We start from the raw sequence: 18,472 nt of genomic DNA, 5'->3' as shown, positions 1-18,472 counted from the left end.
GTACATGGTTTCACTTTTAGGAAGTCTGAGCTCTGAGTGTTTCAGGCCTGGGTCATTCACTGAATTTGTGCAAAAATGGCAGACGGGAAGTGAGTCTTCTGGTAGTACAGGAAGACCCAGTTAGGGGTGCTCAAATGATAAATTTCATTGTTTCATTTTTAACATTGAAACTGAATAAGATCCTAGAAATTGTGGACTTGTGGGCACAGTGGGAGAAGGAAAGGGTGGGATGGATTGAGAGTAGATTGACATATATACACCACCATGTGTGAAATAGCTAGCTAGCGGGAAGCTGCTGTATGACACAGACAATTCAGATTGGTGTTCTGTGATGACCTAGAGGGGTGGGGCAGGAGGGGAGGGAGGCTCAAGATAGAAGGGATATATGTATACTTATAGCTGACTCATGCTACTATACAGCAAAAACCAACACAACACTGTAAAGCAGTTGTGTGTGTGTGTGTGTGTGTTAGTCATTCAGTCGTGTTCAGCTCTTTGTGACCCCATGAACTGTAGCCTGCCAGACTCTCCTGTCCATGGAATTTTCTCTTCTAATTAAAAAAATTAAAACACAATAGTCAACACAAAAATTTAAAAAAGCAAAAACAAAAACAAAAAACTGAATGAGACCAGCTGTTCCCAAGACTAAACAGTAACTTCTGAGGCAAATGAAACTGCAAGCTATTCAATTTGGAAGGTGATGGAATTGGGTTTGCTTCTGCAATCTGATTATGCAAGCATAAGAACTATAAAATAAAATCTGTCAGGAACAAAAATTACAGACTAATTTAGGCACCCATCTTCCCAAAGGCAGAAAAGAAGTTTGTGGTCTTCTATGTACGTTTTTCTGTGTCTTGCAAGTTCCTACAAGATTTATCTGAGGTTAGAGAAACATATTAGCTTATATTTGACAAGTTTCTTATTAAAAGCTGTTTAATTTGCTTTTTGTTTACAGTCCAGAAGGAGAAAACTGTGGCCAGAAGCTCTTCATTTTGTAAATGGGCTCAAAACATTCCATACTTCAGTATTTATATATCTCATATGCTTTTGTCAATAAAGCACTATAAACTATTGAAATCCAAGGAAAGTACAAACATTTCATTTTTCCTACTGGTGGTTTAGTGAACATCTTTTACACTTTTCCAAACTACAGCATTAGAGAACCTAGCATTTGTGGCTTCTTACCATGGGATGGAGTCGGTTTTGAAGGGAGAGCAGTGGAAAGGAAGCAGAAAAAAACTATGGTGACAAATAATATATACTTTATATTAGAGATCAAACAATTACAGATTTCCCTAGTGGAGATGTATATATTTCATGACTTAGAGATAGCAAAGAAATAAAATCTATTTATGTAGTACTAGCCCAATTGTCAGAGAAGGCAATGGCACCCCACTCCAGTACTCTTGCCTAGAAAATCCCATGGACGGAGGAGCCTGGTAGGCTGCAGTCCATGGAGTCGCAAAGAGTCGGACACGACTGAGCGACTTCATTTTCACTTTTCACTTTCATGCATTGGAGAAGGAAATGGCAACCCACTCCAGTGTTCTTGCCTGGAGAATCCCAGGGATGGGGGAGCCTGGTGGGCTGCTGTCTATGGGGTTGCACAGAGTTGGACACGACTGAAGTGACTTAGCAGCAGCAGCCCAATTGTTAGCCTTATATAGCACTGTTCCTTTCTCTGACATGCTAATACTACTTTGCTTTGGAAAATTATTCTTTTCAAAGCATAATACTATAGTCATATATCATTTTTAAATACATAGGTTCCAAAATCAGTGATTTATGACTAGGAATTAAAGTACCTGGTAACAGCAAGATTGAAGGGTTTGAGGTTGCAAGTAATAAAAGAGCATACTAATAATTATTTCTATATTAAGGATTATAGGTATGATGGTATAGATAATGGTAACTAGTTTCTTTACCATCTGACCTGTGAAAGATGTCCAAAAAGTGTTAGTTACTCAGTCATGTCTGACTCTTTTGTGACCCCATGAACAGTAGCCCTCCATGCACCTCTGTCCATGGGATTCCCCAGGCAAGAATACTGCAGTGGGTAGCCATTCCCTTCTCCAGGAGATCTTCCCAACCCAGGGATCGAACCCAGATCTCTTGCATTGCAGGTGGGTTCTTTACCATCTGAGCCACCAGGGAAATCTGATAATTATTTATGTATTAAGGATTACAGATGTGATAGTATAGGTAATGGTAACTAATTAAATGGTAACTAGTTAACTTAGGATAAATTGATCTATGCTATAGTAGCAAACAACTTCAAGATATCAGTGGTTTAACACAACAAAAGCTTACCATCTCAGAAAAGTCATCTGAGTGTCCAGGCAACAAACTCTCCCTGCTCTGACTCAGCATTCCAGTCTGTTTATGGCACTTAAATATCAACATGTGATTCCACAATTTTTATGGCAAGAGGAATATTCTGGAGAATCTCACAATGATAGCTAAAAGCTTCCACCCTGACACTTTTGCCCACATTTTACTGGCCAAAACAAGGTTAATGGCCACAATGCCCCCACCTCGAGTTTACCCAGGAGAGAACCAGGAATACTGCTGAGAAGTATTAATGTTTACACTCTTCCACCCATGCAAAGAAAACTCTAGAGGAGATATGGAAGCATATAAGAAAAAGTTATAACAGTGCTAAAGCATTCTGCAGAGGAGTTAAGAGAGTTAAGAGAAGTAGGACTGTAAGTTTAACCTCGACTGATTCAAAAAATGAACAAAAGTCCCTCAGCTTGAATATCTAAATTTCCCAGCTCCCTCATACTCACTTGAAAAAGAGAGTGACTATGGAAAATAATATTTGATCTATTTGGTACTCAATGTATTTTCAGATTAAAATGTCAAATTTTTAAAAACAAATTGGGGAAAAGAAATTTATAGATGAAACTGCTGCAGTTAGGAAATGGCTCATTAATCACTTTTAACTAAAAAATATAGACTATGATCAGAAACTTCTCCATCAAATATTGAGGGAAGAAGGTTAATGGTACACAGAGAACCATTTAGTGTAACAGTTTTTATCTTAGAAAACAAAGTAAAAAATCTTTGAAAATTAAAAAAAAGTTTTAAAGGAAGAAGTCATATTAGACAAGGGTTTGAACTATTTCATATTCTTTCATATTTAATATTTGCAGTGAAAACTTCTGAGGCGGAATGCTAATAGTTTCAGTGAAGATTCATTTTTAAAAGGGCCCCCAAGCTGCAGTTATATAAAGATCTTCAACAATGGAAACTATTTCTAGCATCTAAAAACTGGGCAGCACTATGACATTCAGGGACCCTTGGCACATTGTGGACCCCTTCTTCCATCAATAAATAGAAAAAAATGTATTTCTCAACTGTTTTTGTATAATTGAAATATAACAAACTGGTATATTTTCTCATTTTAAAAGAAATTAAAGCACTTTCATGAACTCCTAAGAGTATCATGGACCCGAGGTCCTATGCTTAATGGATACTTAGGCCCTGGCTAAGGCCACACTGCCAATTCAAGAAAGAACAACACATGTTCATCAAACAGACCCTGACTTACAGAGGAAAGGATGCCTCTATCTTGTATTATCACTGATGTGTAGAAAAAAAAATTTTTTTTAATAAACACTGTCTTCATCATACAAGTGTTGATCTTTCTATTGCTGTTAGAATGGAAGTATTATCTTATATCCTTAGCAACTCAAATTGTGAATACAGTAAATTTTGAAGTAATTATGTATACTTTTACTCAAGTAGTTAACAGTGGACAATTAGAATATATTTTCAGTTTTTCTTCCAACATTCCCAATGTCTACAGTTCCTCAGAATTATGTGGCTATTTCTGTGGATACATGTCTTTACACTTAAGTGAACAGTTTGTTTTTTAAAAGAGTTTAATAATGCAAATGAGGATATCAATGAGTACTCACTCCCATTTGTTGATATGACAGGTCAGCTGATTCACTGGTTATATAATTTATTACTTAAAGAAATGAAAATTAATAGTATTGACATTTTCCTTTGTGGTGAGCGATTATGAAAATCTTTAAAACAATATTCTACTAGCTTTCCAAAAGCCAATAAAGAACTATGTACAGGAAAGCATTTGAGGAACCAGAAGATGTAGTAAATCAGCTTCATGTAAACAACATTGACCAATTTCATCAAAACAGTAAGAACAAAAATGTAAAGGAAGTAGATTGTCCATTCCCTTCTCCAGGGATAAAAGGAAGAGCTGTAACATAAATAAACTATTAAACACAATCTGGTGAATTACTAATTTAGTGCAGTTATAATAAATATACACTTTTTAAAAAATGGCTGCATTAGAGGGAATTGGAGTTATTTCCTGCAGACTCCTTTACCAACCCACCCTGAAGGATTACATAAGGAAACACATGTTTGGCTAGCATGTGGAGCTAGGAAGGTCTGGAATTCACTGAGCAGCTTCCAAAGACAGCATTTACCTTGTCTGGCCTCAAGCAACGAATGATAAGCATCCTTTGAAACTCACTCGCTTTATCTTCCCAATCGTCAGGAAAAACCTCATGATGTGGTTCCTAAAATGACAGTGGATATAATTCAATATTATTTGGAAGACTTAATAAAAACCCCAAAACCCAGTATTTTGACTTTTAAATTCAGTTTAAAGAAAACATAAAATGATTAACTTAAATTAAGAATGCTAATATAAATTATATTAGATTGGGGCAAAGCTATGAAATAAGAAATAAAAAGAAAATTTCAACTGCCAATAAAATCAAAACTAAGACATTAAATAAGTAGGTTAGTGTCAATATGAACACTAATCAATAGCACAAATGTTTTCTGTTACTACAATAAATGTGCATTATGAGATTTTTTTTCCCATTATTTCTCCAAAGGCATTTCACACCCTGCCAACTAACTACTCTCATTCAGTTCAGTTCAGTCGCTCAGTCGTGTCCGACTCTGTGACCCCATGAAAAGCAACACACCAGGCCTTCCTGTCCATCACCAACTCCCGGAGTTCACTCAAACTCATGTCCATTGAGTCGGTGATGCCATCCAACCACCTCATCCTCTGTCATCCCCTTCTCCTCCTGCCCTCAATCCTTCCCAGCATCAGGGTCTTTTCAAATTAGCTCTTCAAATCAGGTAGCCAAAGTATTGGAGTTTCAGCTTCAGCATCAGTCCCTCCAATCAACACTGAGGACTGAGCTCCTTTAGGATGGACTGGTTGGATCTCCTTGCAGTCCAAGGGACTCTCAAGAGTCTTCTCCAACAACACAGTTCAAAAGCATCTACTCTTCGGTGCTCCGCCTTCTTCACAGTCCAACTCTCACATCCATACATGACTACTGGAAAAACCATAGCCTTGACTCGACGGACCTTTGTTGGAAAAGTAATGTCTCTGCTTTTGAATATGCTGTCTAGGTTGGAAGAAAAATTATGACCAACCTAGATAGCATGTTGAAAAGCAGAGACATTACTTTGCCGACTAAGGTCCTTCTAGTCAAGGCTATGGTTTTTCCTGTGGTCATGTATGGATGTGAGAGTTGGACTGTGAAAAAGGCGGAGCACCAAAGAATTGAAGCTTTTGAACTGTGGTGTTGGAGAAGACTCTTGAGAGTCCCTTGGACTGCAAGGAGATCCAACAAGTCCATTCTGAAGGAGATCAGCCATGGAATTTCTTTGGAGGGAATGATGCTAAAGCTGAAGCTCCAGTACTTTGGCTACCTCATGCGAAGAGTTGACTCATTGGAAAAGACCCTGACGCTGGGAGGTATTGGGGGCAGGAGGAGAAGGGGATGACCGAGGATGAGATGGCTGGATGGCATCACGGACTCGATGGACGTGAGTCTGAGTGAACTCCGGGAGTTGGTGATGGACAGGGAGGCCTGGCATGCTGCGATTCATGAGGTCGCAAGAGTCGGACACCACTGAGCGACTGAACTGAACTGAACTGAACTGAAGTTGGTCATAACTTTCCTTCCAAGGAGTAAGCGTCTTTTAATTTCATGGCTGCAATCACCATCTGCAGTGATTTTGGAGCCCAGAAAAATAAAGTCAGCCACTGTTTCCACTGTTTCTCCATCTATTTGCCATGAAGTGATGGGACCGGACGCCATGATCTTAGTTTTCTGTATGTTGAGTTTTAAGCCAACTTTTTCACTCTCCTCTTTCACTTTCATCAAGAGGCTCTTTAGTTCTTCTTCACTTTCTGCCATAAGGGTGGTGTCATCTGCACATCTGAGGTTTTTGATATTTCTCCTGAAAATCTTGATTCCAGCTTGTGCTTCATCCAGCCCAGCATTTCTCATGATGTACTCTGCATAAAAGTTAAATAAGCAGGGTGACAACATACAGCCTTGACGTACTCCTATTTAGAACCAGTCTGTTGTTCCATGTCCAGTTCTAACTTGCTTCCTGACCTGCATATAGGTTTCTCAAGAGTCAGTCTCAGGTGGTCTGGTATTCTCATCTCTTTCAGAATTTTCCACAGTTTATTGTGATCCACACAGTCAAAGGCTTTGGCATAGTCAATAAAGCAGAAATAGATGTTTTTCTCAAACTCTCTCACTTTTTCCATGATCCAGCAGATGTTGGCAATTTGATCTCTGGTTCCTCTGCCTTTTCCAAATCCAGCTTGAACATCTGGAATTTCATGGTTCACATATTGCTGAAGCCTGGCTTGGGGAATTTTGAGCATTACTAGCATGTGAGATAAGTGCAATTATGCGGTAGTTTGAGCATTCCTTGGCATTGCCTTTCTTTGGGATTGGAATGAAAACTGACCTTTTCCAGTCTTGTGGCCACTGCTGAGTTTTCCAGATTTGCTGGCATATTGAAGGCAGCACTTTCACAGCATCATCTTTTAGGAATTTAAATAGCTCAACTGAAATTCCATCACATCCACTAGCTTTGTTTATAGTGATGCTTCCTAAGGCTACCTTACTTCACATTCCAGGATGTCCAGCTCTAGGTGAGTGTGAGTGATCACATCTTCGTGATTATCTGGGTCATGAAGATCTTTTTTGTACAGTTCTTCTGTGTATTCTTGCCACCTCTTCTTAATATCTTCTGCTTCTGTTAGGTCCATACCATTCCTGTCCTTTATTGAGCCCATCTTTGCATGAAATGTTCCCTTGGTATCTCTAATTTTCTTGAAGAGATCTCTAGTCTTTCCCATTCTATTAGTTTCCTCTATATCTTTGCAGTGATAGCTGAGGAAGGTTTTCTTATCTCTCCCTGCTATTCTTTGGAACTCTGCATTCAAATGGGTATATCTGTAAGGCCTCCTCAGACAGCCATTTTACTTTTTTGCAATTCTTTTTCTTGGGGATGGTCTTGCTCCCTATCTCCTGTACAATGTCACAAACCTCTGTCCATAGTTCATCAGGCACTCTATCAGATCTAGTCCCTTAAATCTATTTCTCACTTCCACTGTATAGTTATAAAGGATTTGATTTAGGTCATATCTGAATGGTCTAGTGGTTTTCTCCACTTTCTTTAATTTAAGTCTGAATATGGCAATAAGGAGTTCATGATCTGAGGTACAGTCAGCTCCCAGTCAATATCACAGTAATCCAAGTCTATGCCCCAGCCAGTAATGCTGAAGAAGCTTTAAGTTGAATGGTTCTATGAAGACCTACAAGACCTTCTAGAACTAACACCCAAAAAAGGATGTCCTTTTCATTATAGGGGACTGGAATGTAAAAGTAGGAAGTCAAGAAACACCTGGAGTAACAGGCAAATTTGGCCTTGGAGTACAGAATGAAGCAGGGCAAAGACTAGCAGAGTTCTGCCAAGAAAACACACTGGTCATAGCAAACACCCTCTTCCAACAACACAAAAGAAGTTTCTACACATGGACATCACCAGATGGTCAACACCGAAATCGGACTGATTATATCCTTTGCAGCCAAAGATAGAGAAGCTCTATACAGTCAGCAAAAACTACTCTCATTATCTATTTACAAAAATAAACATTTATTTCAAACAAAGAAGGCGATTCATTACTTTTTATTTTGATAAATTTTGATACCTATTCAAGAAAGGAATATCTGGGAATATGTATATTAAAGAAGGGGCTTCCCAGGTGGCACAGTGGTAAAGAATCCACCTGCCAATACAGGTGACTCAAGAGACTCAAGTTGGATCCCTGGGTTAGGAAGATTCCCTGGAGTAGGAAATAGCAACTTGTTCCAGTATTCCTGCCTAGAAAATTCCAAGGACAGAGGAGCCTGAGGCTACAGTCCATGAAGTTGCAAAGAGTTGGATGCGACTGAGCGCATGCGCGTTCCTTCCCCTTCCCCCCCTACACACACAACATAAAGAAGCAGCCAAAGAATGTTATTAAAAATATGCAAGAAGAGATGTATCAAGATCCCAGGAGGAGGAATAAACATGGGAAAAGAAGACCCTTGCATCTTTGAAACAGCTGGGAAAGCTATGGGTATCTCAGGTCAGAAATCTCCAGGCTTCAACATAGGGAAATTTCTATTTAAACTAGACTCAACTACATAGAAAAACATATTTGCCTCTGGAAAAAGTATTTTTTATTACTAACAAGGATCAATCCAAAAGAGATCCAAACCAAAATATTTAAATTCATGTGCAGACACATTCTATCATGTATAGTACAATAAACAGGTCACCGAAGTGTTCTCCACACATCCTGCTTTTTCTTCCCTCCAACCCCCACCCCCAAAAAGAACTGTTGCATATTAAGCTGAAGGAAAGCAAATATCAAAAAAGTAGAAACACTAGAAAAAATTAACCGGGAATCACAATATTAGCCCTTGTGCTAAGGAAAAAGTGAAGGAAGGCAACAATTTGTTTATATTCCAGAAGGGAAACTGAGCATCATGGTATATGTTAGCTACAGTAATCATCTAGCAAGATCAGGTCTCATGAAAATTATTTGAGAACTATTATTTTTTCCCTGTTGTCAAATGACAAAAATATTTGTTTGTGCCCTGTGTTCAGAAAATCTAAACAAAACCTGTTCTATAAAATTTTAAGTCATCTGCCATTATGACTGCCAAAGTCTAAGTTGATAATAAAAACCTGGCATGGAAATCCAAAAAGAGTACTTTTAAGGACCATGCAACTTTTTTGCATCTTTACAGATTCCAAGGAGTTTAAAGAGAAGTACAAACAGAGCCAATTAGAAAGTGGGGATAGCCTAATCAAAACATTATATTTGACCAGCTGTTTAATGCTTACTTACAGACAAGAATAAATTATTTGACATTATTTTCTCCATTTAAAAACTTTGCAACAAGCAAGAGAGTTAAAAACATACCAAACTGTCATATACTTTTTTCCATCCATCCTTTAAGCGCATAAACTCCCTACGAATGTTTCTGAAGGCAGACAAATCGTCCAGTCGACATATTTCATCCCAAGATTTTTGAGGGAGCCATGTACAAGGGTTGGCATGAGGATTATCCAGGCCAATGCCACCAGTTAACAGAAATCTCCACTCAGCTTTATTAATCTTTGGAAAACAAAGTAGTGTGAAGAATATACATAGGTAACTTACAACCATTTTAAAAAATTGACTGATATTCAAGTTTCAAATACCCCCCCATAAAATTCTAGTTATTGGTATAGGTCAGTATTGATTCATAAGAAATCAATGTATTCATTATAACCAGTTTTCAAAATAGTTCCATTTTAGAGAGCTACTTGTTGATAATTTTCCTCCAGAATTTCTTATCAAAACATGGAAATCTGAATTTTATTCTTTTTTAATATATGCCTTCCAAAATGGCTGCTAAGAGTTTTACTGTCTGTAAAAGTTGTAGGAAGACAGAAAGCCATGTATCTGCCATGTTTTCAATTATTTTCTATAAAATATAATGAGTTACTGCTATGAAATTTTTGCAAGAAATACTAAAATAAATGTTTCTTCAAAATTCAACTAATACATCACCACATGAAATTAATAAAGCTTAAACACATGTGTATAAAATAATGAATTTACACACCTCTCTTCCATTCTTAAAGTGCTTCCCATATTTTAAGTAAACAGATTTGAAACATAGCTAAAATTATTGAATGGTATTGTTAAGCCCAATGGTTAGATTTGACAAACTTGCAAAAGTTCCTAAAACCATTACCATTTATACTATTACTTGGGATACATATATCAATACATTTAGTAAGTTTATATGCATCCTTATATATGAGATTCTGATAGAAACTATTTTAAGCTAAAACATACAAAAATTTAAGTAGTAATAGTTACATAAGGAACTCTGCTTAATTTATTTTTCACCTGTGAGATTCAGTCTAGTTGTGATATCTTGCCTTCACTATAATAATTGCTAACTATTAACAATCCTTTTATATATATTCCCACACAAATTCATAAATTAATGAATTCACATTAATACTTTATCCCCATAAATTAGAATAGTACTGACCAATCGCTCATGTATCAGCAGATTTACAGTTAGACAAAAGGAAAAAAGTAGTTTATCCTTTTCAAAGAGGGATCGGCAGATGTTAACATAGAGGGAATAAGTGAAGTGATCCTTGAGAATCTGAAGCCTAAGGGTCAACAGAAAGAAAAGTAAATAAATAAAAGTGCATTATTCTCTCACAAAATGCTCCTGGGGAAACCTATTATAAACCATTTAGATGTGTGTTCTTCTAATAAACTTTCTGGTTAATTACTCCCAAAACAAATCAAGGATTCTCATTAACTGGGGGCACCAATTTGAGAGTTACACACTGTAGGAATACTTCAGCAGAATTGCATTTTTACCATCAACTGACTTTTTGTTACAAACCTGATCTTCCTTTTGGAAAAAAGGTCAATGCATGGTATATTAATCTATTACATTTAACAGTTTTTGGACTATTTAAAACTATAAAACATTTCTTGTGGCAAAACTGGATTTCCATATTTCATAAACTTTTACATATGTTCTATATGGTATATTATTATAAATGAAACAGATGAAAGTTAATAGTTTCTTTATTAAATGAAGTTTAGAAGAGGGCTACTCTGTTTATAAATCCATAAAAGCTGGACTAATAATATAACTTGATAAACTACATTTTTATTTACCACATAGACAAGTCATAGAAATATGAATAATCACAATATTTGCAACTAACAACGTCCTGCTACTGCTACTACTGCCAAGTCACTTCAGTCGTGTCCGACTCTCTGCGACCCCATAGACGGCAGCCCACCAGGCTCCCCTGTCCCTGGGATTCTCCAGGCAAGAACACTGGAGTGGGTTGCCATTTCCTTCTCCAATGCATGAAAGTGAAAAGTGAAAGGGATGTCGCTCAGTTGTGTCCAACTCTTCGAGACCCCATAGACCGCAGCCTTCCAAGGCTCCTCTGTCCATGGGATTTTCCAGGCAAGAGTACTGGAGTGGGGTGCCATCACCTTCTCCGAACAACATCCTAGTAAATGCTAACGTGCGATTGGTATTCATAGTAAACCTTAACATGAGAAAAATTATTATTTTCAATGCTGATGTGTGATACAGTGTTGTAAGGTATTCATGCTCCCTCTGATGAATTCGTTCATTTGAATAACCTTACAGAAAAGGAATTTATATCAGGCGTCTGAAAGAAGTGAACACATTTGTCCTAATTTGGGGATTTAGCCAAAGGAAAAAATCGATGATGGTGACATTTATATTTATTACTGTGTTATTTATAATACAAAAGTTGGAGACTACTTGCAAATCTTACAATAAGAAAATTACGAAGAAAATTATGGTGCATTCATTAAAAGTATATTATACAGCTGCTAAAAATTATATTTCAAAAGAATATTTAATAACATGGGACAATTATCTTGACAGAAGTAGAAGGGTAAGAAAAAATTCTGTGTGTGCACACAGGCATGTGTGATCTTGCATGTATTTTTGAGAGTGAGAGACAGAGATTGATTTCAGTGTTGTTCCTGTAACAAAGTTATATTCTAGTTAGATTTTTGTTTCTGTACATTTTGCTACAGTTATTTATTTTGCCATAATAAATTCTAATGCATTAAAATTTTATAAAGACAGATGATTCCAATTATTATGGTTATTTCATAGTATATAAACAGTATTTATATATTTAGTTATAACATATGTTTGGTATTATTAAATAATAATTATTATGAATAGTAACAATCAGAATACAAACAAAAAAAGATATTTTTATCTCTCATGAAAGAAAATTAGAAATAATTTTAGACCAATGTCAAGATTTTCCAACAATTTAGTAGTCTACTGTTAATAGTCATATCCTTTCTATGCTTTTGTTTTAGCTATAAACTAACCAGCGCCCAGAGACCACAGGTTATCTAATGCTTTTTTGTCCAGCTTTACTGAGGTATGATTGACAAGTAAAAATTATACATATTTAACAGATTATCTGATGTTTATCAATGATTGACAAATAAAAAAATGATTTCTATGAGAACTCTAATTTCTGAATGAGATCTTGCTTCCTCCTACTTTTTACTTAAAAATAAAAAAAGGAAGATTAAACAAGATTACTAGTAGAGTCTCCCTTGTGGTAGCCATTTTGGAACTCTATTTGGCAATATTTATTAAAATGAAATATATATATATACTCTGTTATGATCAATTCCACTCCTGGATATGTACTTACCAGATAAATGTACATACAAAAGCCACATACAAGAGTGTACAAGACAGCAAAAATTCATAACAGCTCCAAGCTGGAAGCTACCCAAATGTCCTCAGCAGGAATGAAATGAAATGAATGAATGAAAAATTTGTGGTATAGTGAAAGGATAAATAAAAATAAGAGGCCCAATCTTTTTATACTTAAAAAATTAAGAAGAGATTTCCCTCTCCTCTTTTTCCTTAGAGCATTTACTTTTGAAAGTTTAAAATTATAAGTACCTTCTCTTTGAAATATAGGTAGGCCTTGGGCTTCCCTGGTGGCTCAGAGGGTAAAAGTGTCTGCCTGCAATGCAGGAGACCTGGGTTCGATCCCTGGGCCAGGAAGATCCCCTGGAGAAGGAAATGGCAATCTACTCCAGTACTCTTGCCTGGAAAATCCCATGGACAGAGAAGCCTAGTAGACTACAGTCCACGGGATTGCAAAGAGTCGGACATGACTGAGCGACTTCACTTTCACTTTGTCAACTTTACGACCCAGGAATGTCCCTTCTGAATATCTGAGAGCCATTTTCATGGGCTAACTTCATGGGCACCTGTCTCTGAGCTGCCAAACTACATCCTATCATAAAGATAAGACATTCGTTTTTCCTCTGGATGAAGCTAGTTTGCTAAAGTCAGGAAAGTTAGATTTCTGTCTTTGTACTCTCTTAGTGCACTGCTGCTGGTGCTGCAGATCACCTTCTAGTTTAATACTTATTCAGTAAAAAACTGTTTTCTTTCTCAACTACTTGTGGAGAAATTTTCTGGATTGGGAGAAGATTTGCTTTTACACTTCCCCAACAATATAGGAGCATAGGGAACGCACCCATATTTAACAATGAAAGTGAATAAACCACTTCTTTGCACTGTGCAAAACAATATAAATTTCACAAACACAATGTTAAGTGCAAGATGTCAGATAAAAAAGAGCACAGACCATGTAATTCCATTTAAATAGCATTCTAAATTAGGCAACACCCATCTCTAGCATTGAAAAGTCAGGACAATGATTACCTGGGGGGATGTGGGTTATAGTGACAAGAAGGGGACACGGAGTGGTTTCTGGGCCATTGATAATGTCCTATGTCTTGACCTGGGTGTTAGTTACACAGGTGTGTCCACATAAAATTTTATTTTGCAAATGCTCCTGATTTCTGCACGTTTCTGTATGTATAGCAATAACTTCAAAGTTTTCAAATGTATTTTTTAATATTTACTCTTTGGTTCCAGAATTATATTTTTAAGATCACTGTAGTCATAAATATGATTTTCATTGTTTCTAAATGAAAGGATTTTAACTAAAAAGAAAAAGGCACATTTTGTTTTCTGGACTTCATTCAAATGTTACATCTGGGTAAAAGAATTTGATTTTCTATAAATTGTAAGGAGCTATATTATAGTTATGAAGAAAGAGATATCATATCTGTGAGTAAATCCTAATTTCATATAAATGAGATAGTAAAGGAACCAGTAACTATTTTTAAAGTTTAAAATGGTCCAAATTTATAAAACTTATATACAAATAGGTCTTTAAGAGAAAAATCAAGGTTTTTTCTCTAGACTCCAACAGATTTTAAATTAATTAAAATGATAACACTCTGGTAGTCTTGTTTTAATCAAGACAGAAATTAAGAACTGCACTGAAAAGCAGAACATCATTTACTGTGTCACTCTATGTTATTAGCTCTGTGATAAGTTCTAGATTCTAGGAATATTAAAAAAAAATATTGCCTCAGGGAACTCAGAATCTAATGTGAAAACCAGACATGCTGGTTCAAGTAAGTAACAGAATACAAATGGCTGGGAACTTTCATAAGAAAGATCACTTAAATTTCTGTTTTCTGTATTTCAGTAATCCTTGCTCACCTTGAAAATGTCAGATACTGAGAGAAATATTTTCAAATTTCATAATATAAAGAGAAACTTTTAAACTCTACCATCGTGCATTCCTTCGCTAAATCCTCTTCTTCCCTTTCTTCTCTTTCTCGTGGGCAGGTATTTGAAAAGTTGTTTGCTAAGCCAAGTGTCAGTGTTATACCTTCATTAGTCTCATATAGAGGCTTGTAAAATAACGAATGATGCTAACCAAAGATTACTAAGTCTAAGAATATTTAAAATTTAGCAAAATTTTACCATGATAAATGAAAAATTCACTTTAGACTTAGGAGATGAGAATTTTGGACTTCTAAAAGGTAATTCTTAAATGTGACTGATATTAGTAAATTAAGTTTCCTTTGTGAGTATGAACAGTTAGAAAACTGAAATATCTAGCTCTGTGTTGATCAATAAAGTTATAAAGGGCAAAGATTGTAATTATTATCTTGTTCAAGAAATAATTTAATGTTAGACTCTATTAAAAACATGTTTTAATACCAAGCTAAAATTTATCTCACTGACAAAAAAAATGAAATTTTTATTCTCTCAGAGACTATTCCATTACTTATTGCAATAGCCAACAGAAAAATAGGTATTTATAAAAACAAATATCACAGTCACAGCAGACTGTTTTTTTAAAACTTTTTTACCTGTCAATTTTATATATGTGTATATTAAAATGTGAATTTGTAACTTTTGGAATGCAAGCTCACAGAAAGTAAGAATTGTATGTTTTAGGGATATTACTTCCTCTTTCCATACCTCCAATCATAAACACATTTTGCAAATGATGAACAACACTTCCTCTTTTCAGTATTACATTATAATCCCATATCTCTGTAAACAATTTCCTGGCAGACTGAATTTGGACACATCTGTTCAATGTCTAACCCTCAAATTTATTTGTTACAATGATTAATCAAGTTCATTCTAGCTATATGGCTGTCAGGTGAACACCATGCTGAAACAACAGTGAAGGCCACCAATTACTATATTTCATGCATTAGTTATTATTTATATTAATTAGTATTGCTTTTACGTACCTTTTTGACAAAATGTCTGACTTCTCTGAATTTTCAATAGACAGGATGAAAAGGTTAATAAACCAGGTCAGTGAGTATTGGTACATGGGCTCGATGTTTGCTAAATCAGCAATAGAAAAAAACAGGATGGTGGAATGAACGGCAATAGGTCGATAGCCCATGCGGGTGCTGTCAATCTTCTTCTCTGTCTCTTCAGCTACTTCCTGCTTTTGAGAAATCTCATTAGCCAAAGCCTTGGAGGAAGATAATATCTTAATGGCAGTTTCATCTTCTAATATATTGCCTTCCGAAGAAGAAAGAACTTCTAAAATCTTGTCTTCTATTTCTTTTAACTGCCTGGAATTAAAAATATATATATTTCTCAGAAAAAGAAGAAATCATTAAAAATCACTTCATGTATATATTCTTTTATAAGAAACAGAGAGCATGTAATCTAAAGAAATACACCACATGTGACAAATATCTGGAACGGTGATGCCATATAATTAATTTCTTATCTTGCAAAATGTCAAAAAGACAGGCCTTTCTGCTCCACTTCTCTTTCTAATGATCATTTATGTGGTCCAACTAGAGAGAGATAGTAAGCCCATCTACTCTGTCATCAAGTAGCTCAGCTCCCAATTGAATAAAAAGTATCACTCCATTTATTTTCTGAAATATTTCATGATTTATAGAGCATTACCCTTTCTACCTATGATACAGATATTATAAGCAGAAAGTGATATGCAACATATTCATTCAGACTATGCTTTAGCAAAAACAGGTAGCCTCAGCTACATAATGAATACTAAAACTTTTGTGCTAAAACTTGGTGGAATAGTTGAAAATACATTGCCTTGACTTGTGGCAGGCCTTCTAATCCTTTCAGTGCCTGAGAACTTATATGCAAAAAATATTCTCTGCAATGCAATTTTCCAAATTAACATACAGACTGTTATATCTTTTATTTTCCACTCAAGTCTTTCCTTTCAATGCACCTATTAAACCTAACAATGTAGATCTTTAATATGTACTTTAATTCATTCTAAGTGATCTTGAAACAAGTTAAGAATAATTCTGTATTTTATAATACATAAAACCTTTTGTTTTCAGCTCCTTGTAATATTAAGGCTTGCTTTTCTTCTTCAAGATCTGGCCTTTCTCGTGCTACCACAATTCCCAAAAGCTGATCCTGCATCCCTTCAGAAGTGATCATGAAGTTTAACAGTGTCACCTGTAAATGAAAGTACACAACAATTGCATCAATATTTCTGTTGAGAAAGCCTCTGCTTATATGTTTCAAATGCTAATCTTAAAGTTGACTCTAATATCACAGAAGTATACATGAAGGAGCTTCCCTGATGGTTCAGCACTAAAGAATCCACCTGCAATGCAGGAGATGTGGGTTTAAGTCCTGGGTTGGGAGGATCCCCTGGAGGAGGAAATGGCAATCCACTACAGTATGCTTGCCTGAAAAATCTCATGGACAGAGGAGCCTGGTGAGCTACAGTCCATAGAGTTGCACAGAGTCAGACACGACTGAGTGACTGAGCACAGTATAAATGAAAGGTAGAATTTGTGGAGACTGTGATTAAGGATATAGGCAAACTGGATTGCTGAATTAAAAACCTGCAAAAGTTTCTCACGGTCATAAATGTAATACTTCAGAGAGTTGTGTTTGGTGATCAATTAATTCTTATTTCAAATTCGTCCAACTTCTGACAACCCATTAATCCTAAAATCAGTCAGAGTCAGGCTGCAGGCCAACCTACATATTGGCTGGACCAGCTGATTTATGTTTTAAGGAGCCTAGTGGTGTCCAAAAGCAGAGGAGACAAGAGAAACAAACAGAGACACAAGAGAAAAAAGAACACAGTGATGACTTGTCATGAGTATATATTAGGTTTGCCAAAAAGTTCGTTTGGATTTTTCCTTAAGATGTTTCAGAAAAACCTAGGGGCTTCCCGGGTGGCTCACGGGAAAAGAATCGCCTGTAAAGCAGGAGACCAGGGTTCAATCCATGGGTCTGGAAGATCCTCTGAAGAAAGAAATGGCAACCCACTCCAGTATTCTTGCCTGTGAAATCCCATGGGTGAAGGAGTCTGGCAGGCTACAGTCCATGGGGTCGCAAAGAGTCGGACACAACTTAGTGACTAAACAACAGCAACCGTAACATACTATAATATAATCCTATCACAATACGGCACATATTGTGTCATCAGTTCCGTTCAGTTCAGTCGCTCAGCCGTGTCCGACTCTTTGCGACCCCGTGAATCGCAGCACGCCGGGCCTCCCTGTCCCTCACCAACACACTGTGTCATGTTACATTACAATATGATGCTCAGCCACTGTTATGAACAAAGAAATACACAGTTCACCAGCATCCATCAAGATGCAGTCCGCTAACCCTGCTTCATCTCAGCAGTTAATGGCTCTTACCCACAGGTCTCTGCTGCCTGAGTCTCAAAGTTACCCGTCTCTTGAGTCTTTCCCATACGTGGGAAAGTAATCATGCTTAGGTCTCTCTTTTTAAAAAGCAAAAAACAAACCATCCACACAATCTCTTTCAGCTCTTGAAGGATCTCTCTTTGTGCCTTCATAACTATTAAATGTATAACTGAAAATGTTATTTGTATATTCTTTTGTCTCTGCCTCACTTCATTTCTTAGGCCTCTACAATCTGCTCTCATTCCTGCCTCTACATACCCATCAATACAGCAATAAATTATACAACTTTCTAACTCTGGTCACCAATGGATCCATAAGCCAATAAACACCTGATCTTGGCTTAATTTGACCTCCCTTGTTCCCCTGCTTTTTTAAGCATCTGTCGTGCAGTCTTCTGCCTTCACGTTGTGAATTAAGGTCTGCACCTGTGTCCTGAGCATCACTTCCCACTTCTCCCTTTCACCTGCCTTTCAATGTACCTACCTTGAACCGACTGTG

The 18,472-nt window shown here is 36.5% G+C and overlaps 1 protein-coding gene across 1 annotated transcript in view; it reads right to left on the bottom strand.

Moving 5' to 3' along the window:
• The window catches only part of DNAH7 (dynein axonemal heavy chain 7), a 261,928-nt gene that overhangs the window by 39,727 nt on the left and 203,729 nt on the right, over nucleotides 1-18,472 (bottom strand). Inside the window, exons 50-54 of the mRNA XM_040228896.1 lie at nucleotides 16,627-16,760; nucleotides 15,548-15,883; nucleotides 10,410-10,536; nucleotides 9,284-9,478; nucleotides 4,461-4,553 (exon numbers count right to left, since the gene is read on the bottom strand). Of these exons, the coding sequence (XP_040084830.1) occupies nucleotides 4,461-4,553; nucleotides 9,284-9,478; nucleotides 10,410-10,536; nucleotides 15,548-15,883; nucleotides 16,627-16,760 (885 nt within the window). The remainder of the gene's footprint in view (nucleotides 1-4,460; nucleotides 4,554-9,283; nucleotides 9,479-10,409; nucleotides 10,537-15,547; nucleotides 15,884-16,626; nucleotides 16,761-18,472) is intronic.

The sequence above is a fragment of the Oryx dammah genome, unplaced genomic scaffold (genome assembly GCF_014754425.2).
Source record: "Oryx dammah isolate SB20612 unplaced genomic scaffold, SCBI_Odam_1.1 HiC_scaffold_27, whole genome shotgun sequence".
NCBI classification, from domain to species: Eukaryota; Metazoa; Chordata; class Mammalia; order Artiodactyla; family Bovidae; genus Oryx; species Oryx dammah.
Note: the sequence above shows the minus strand (reverse complement) of the source record. Positions and strands in the feature narration are given on the sequence as shown.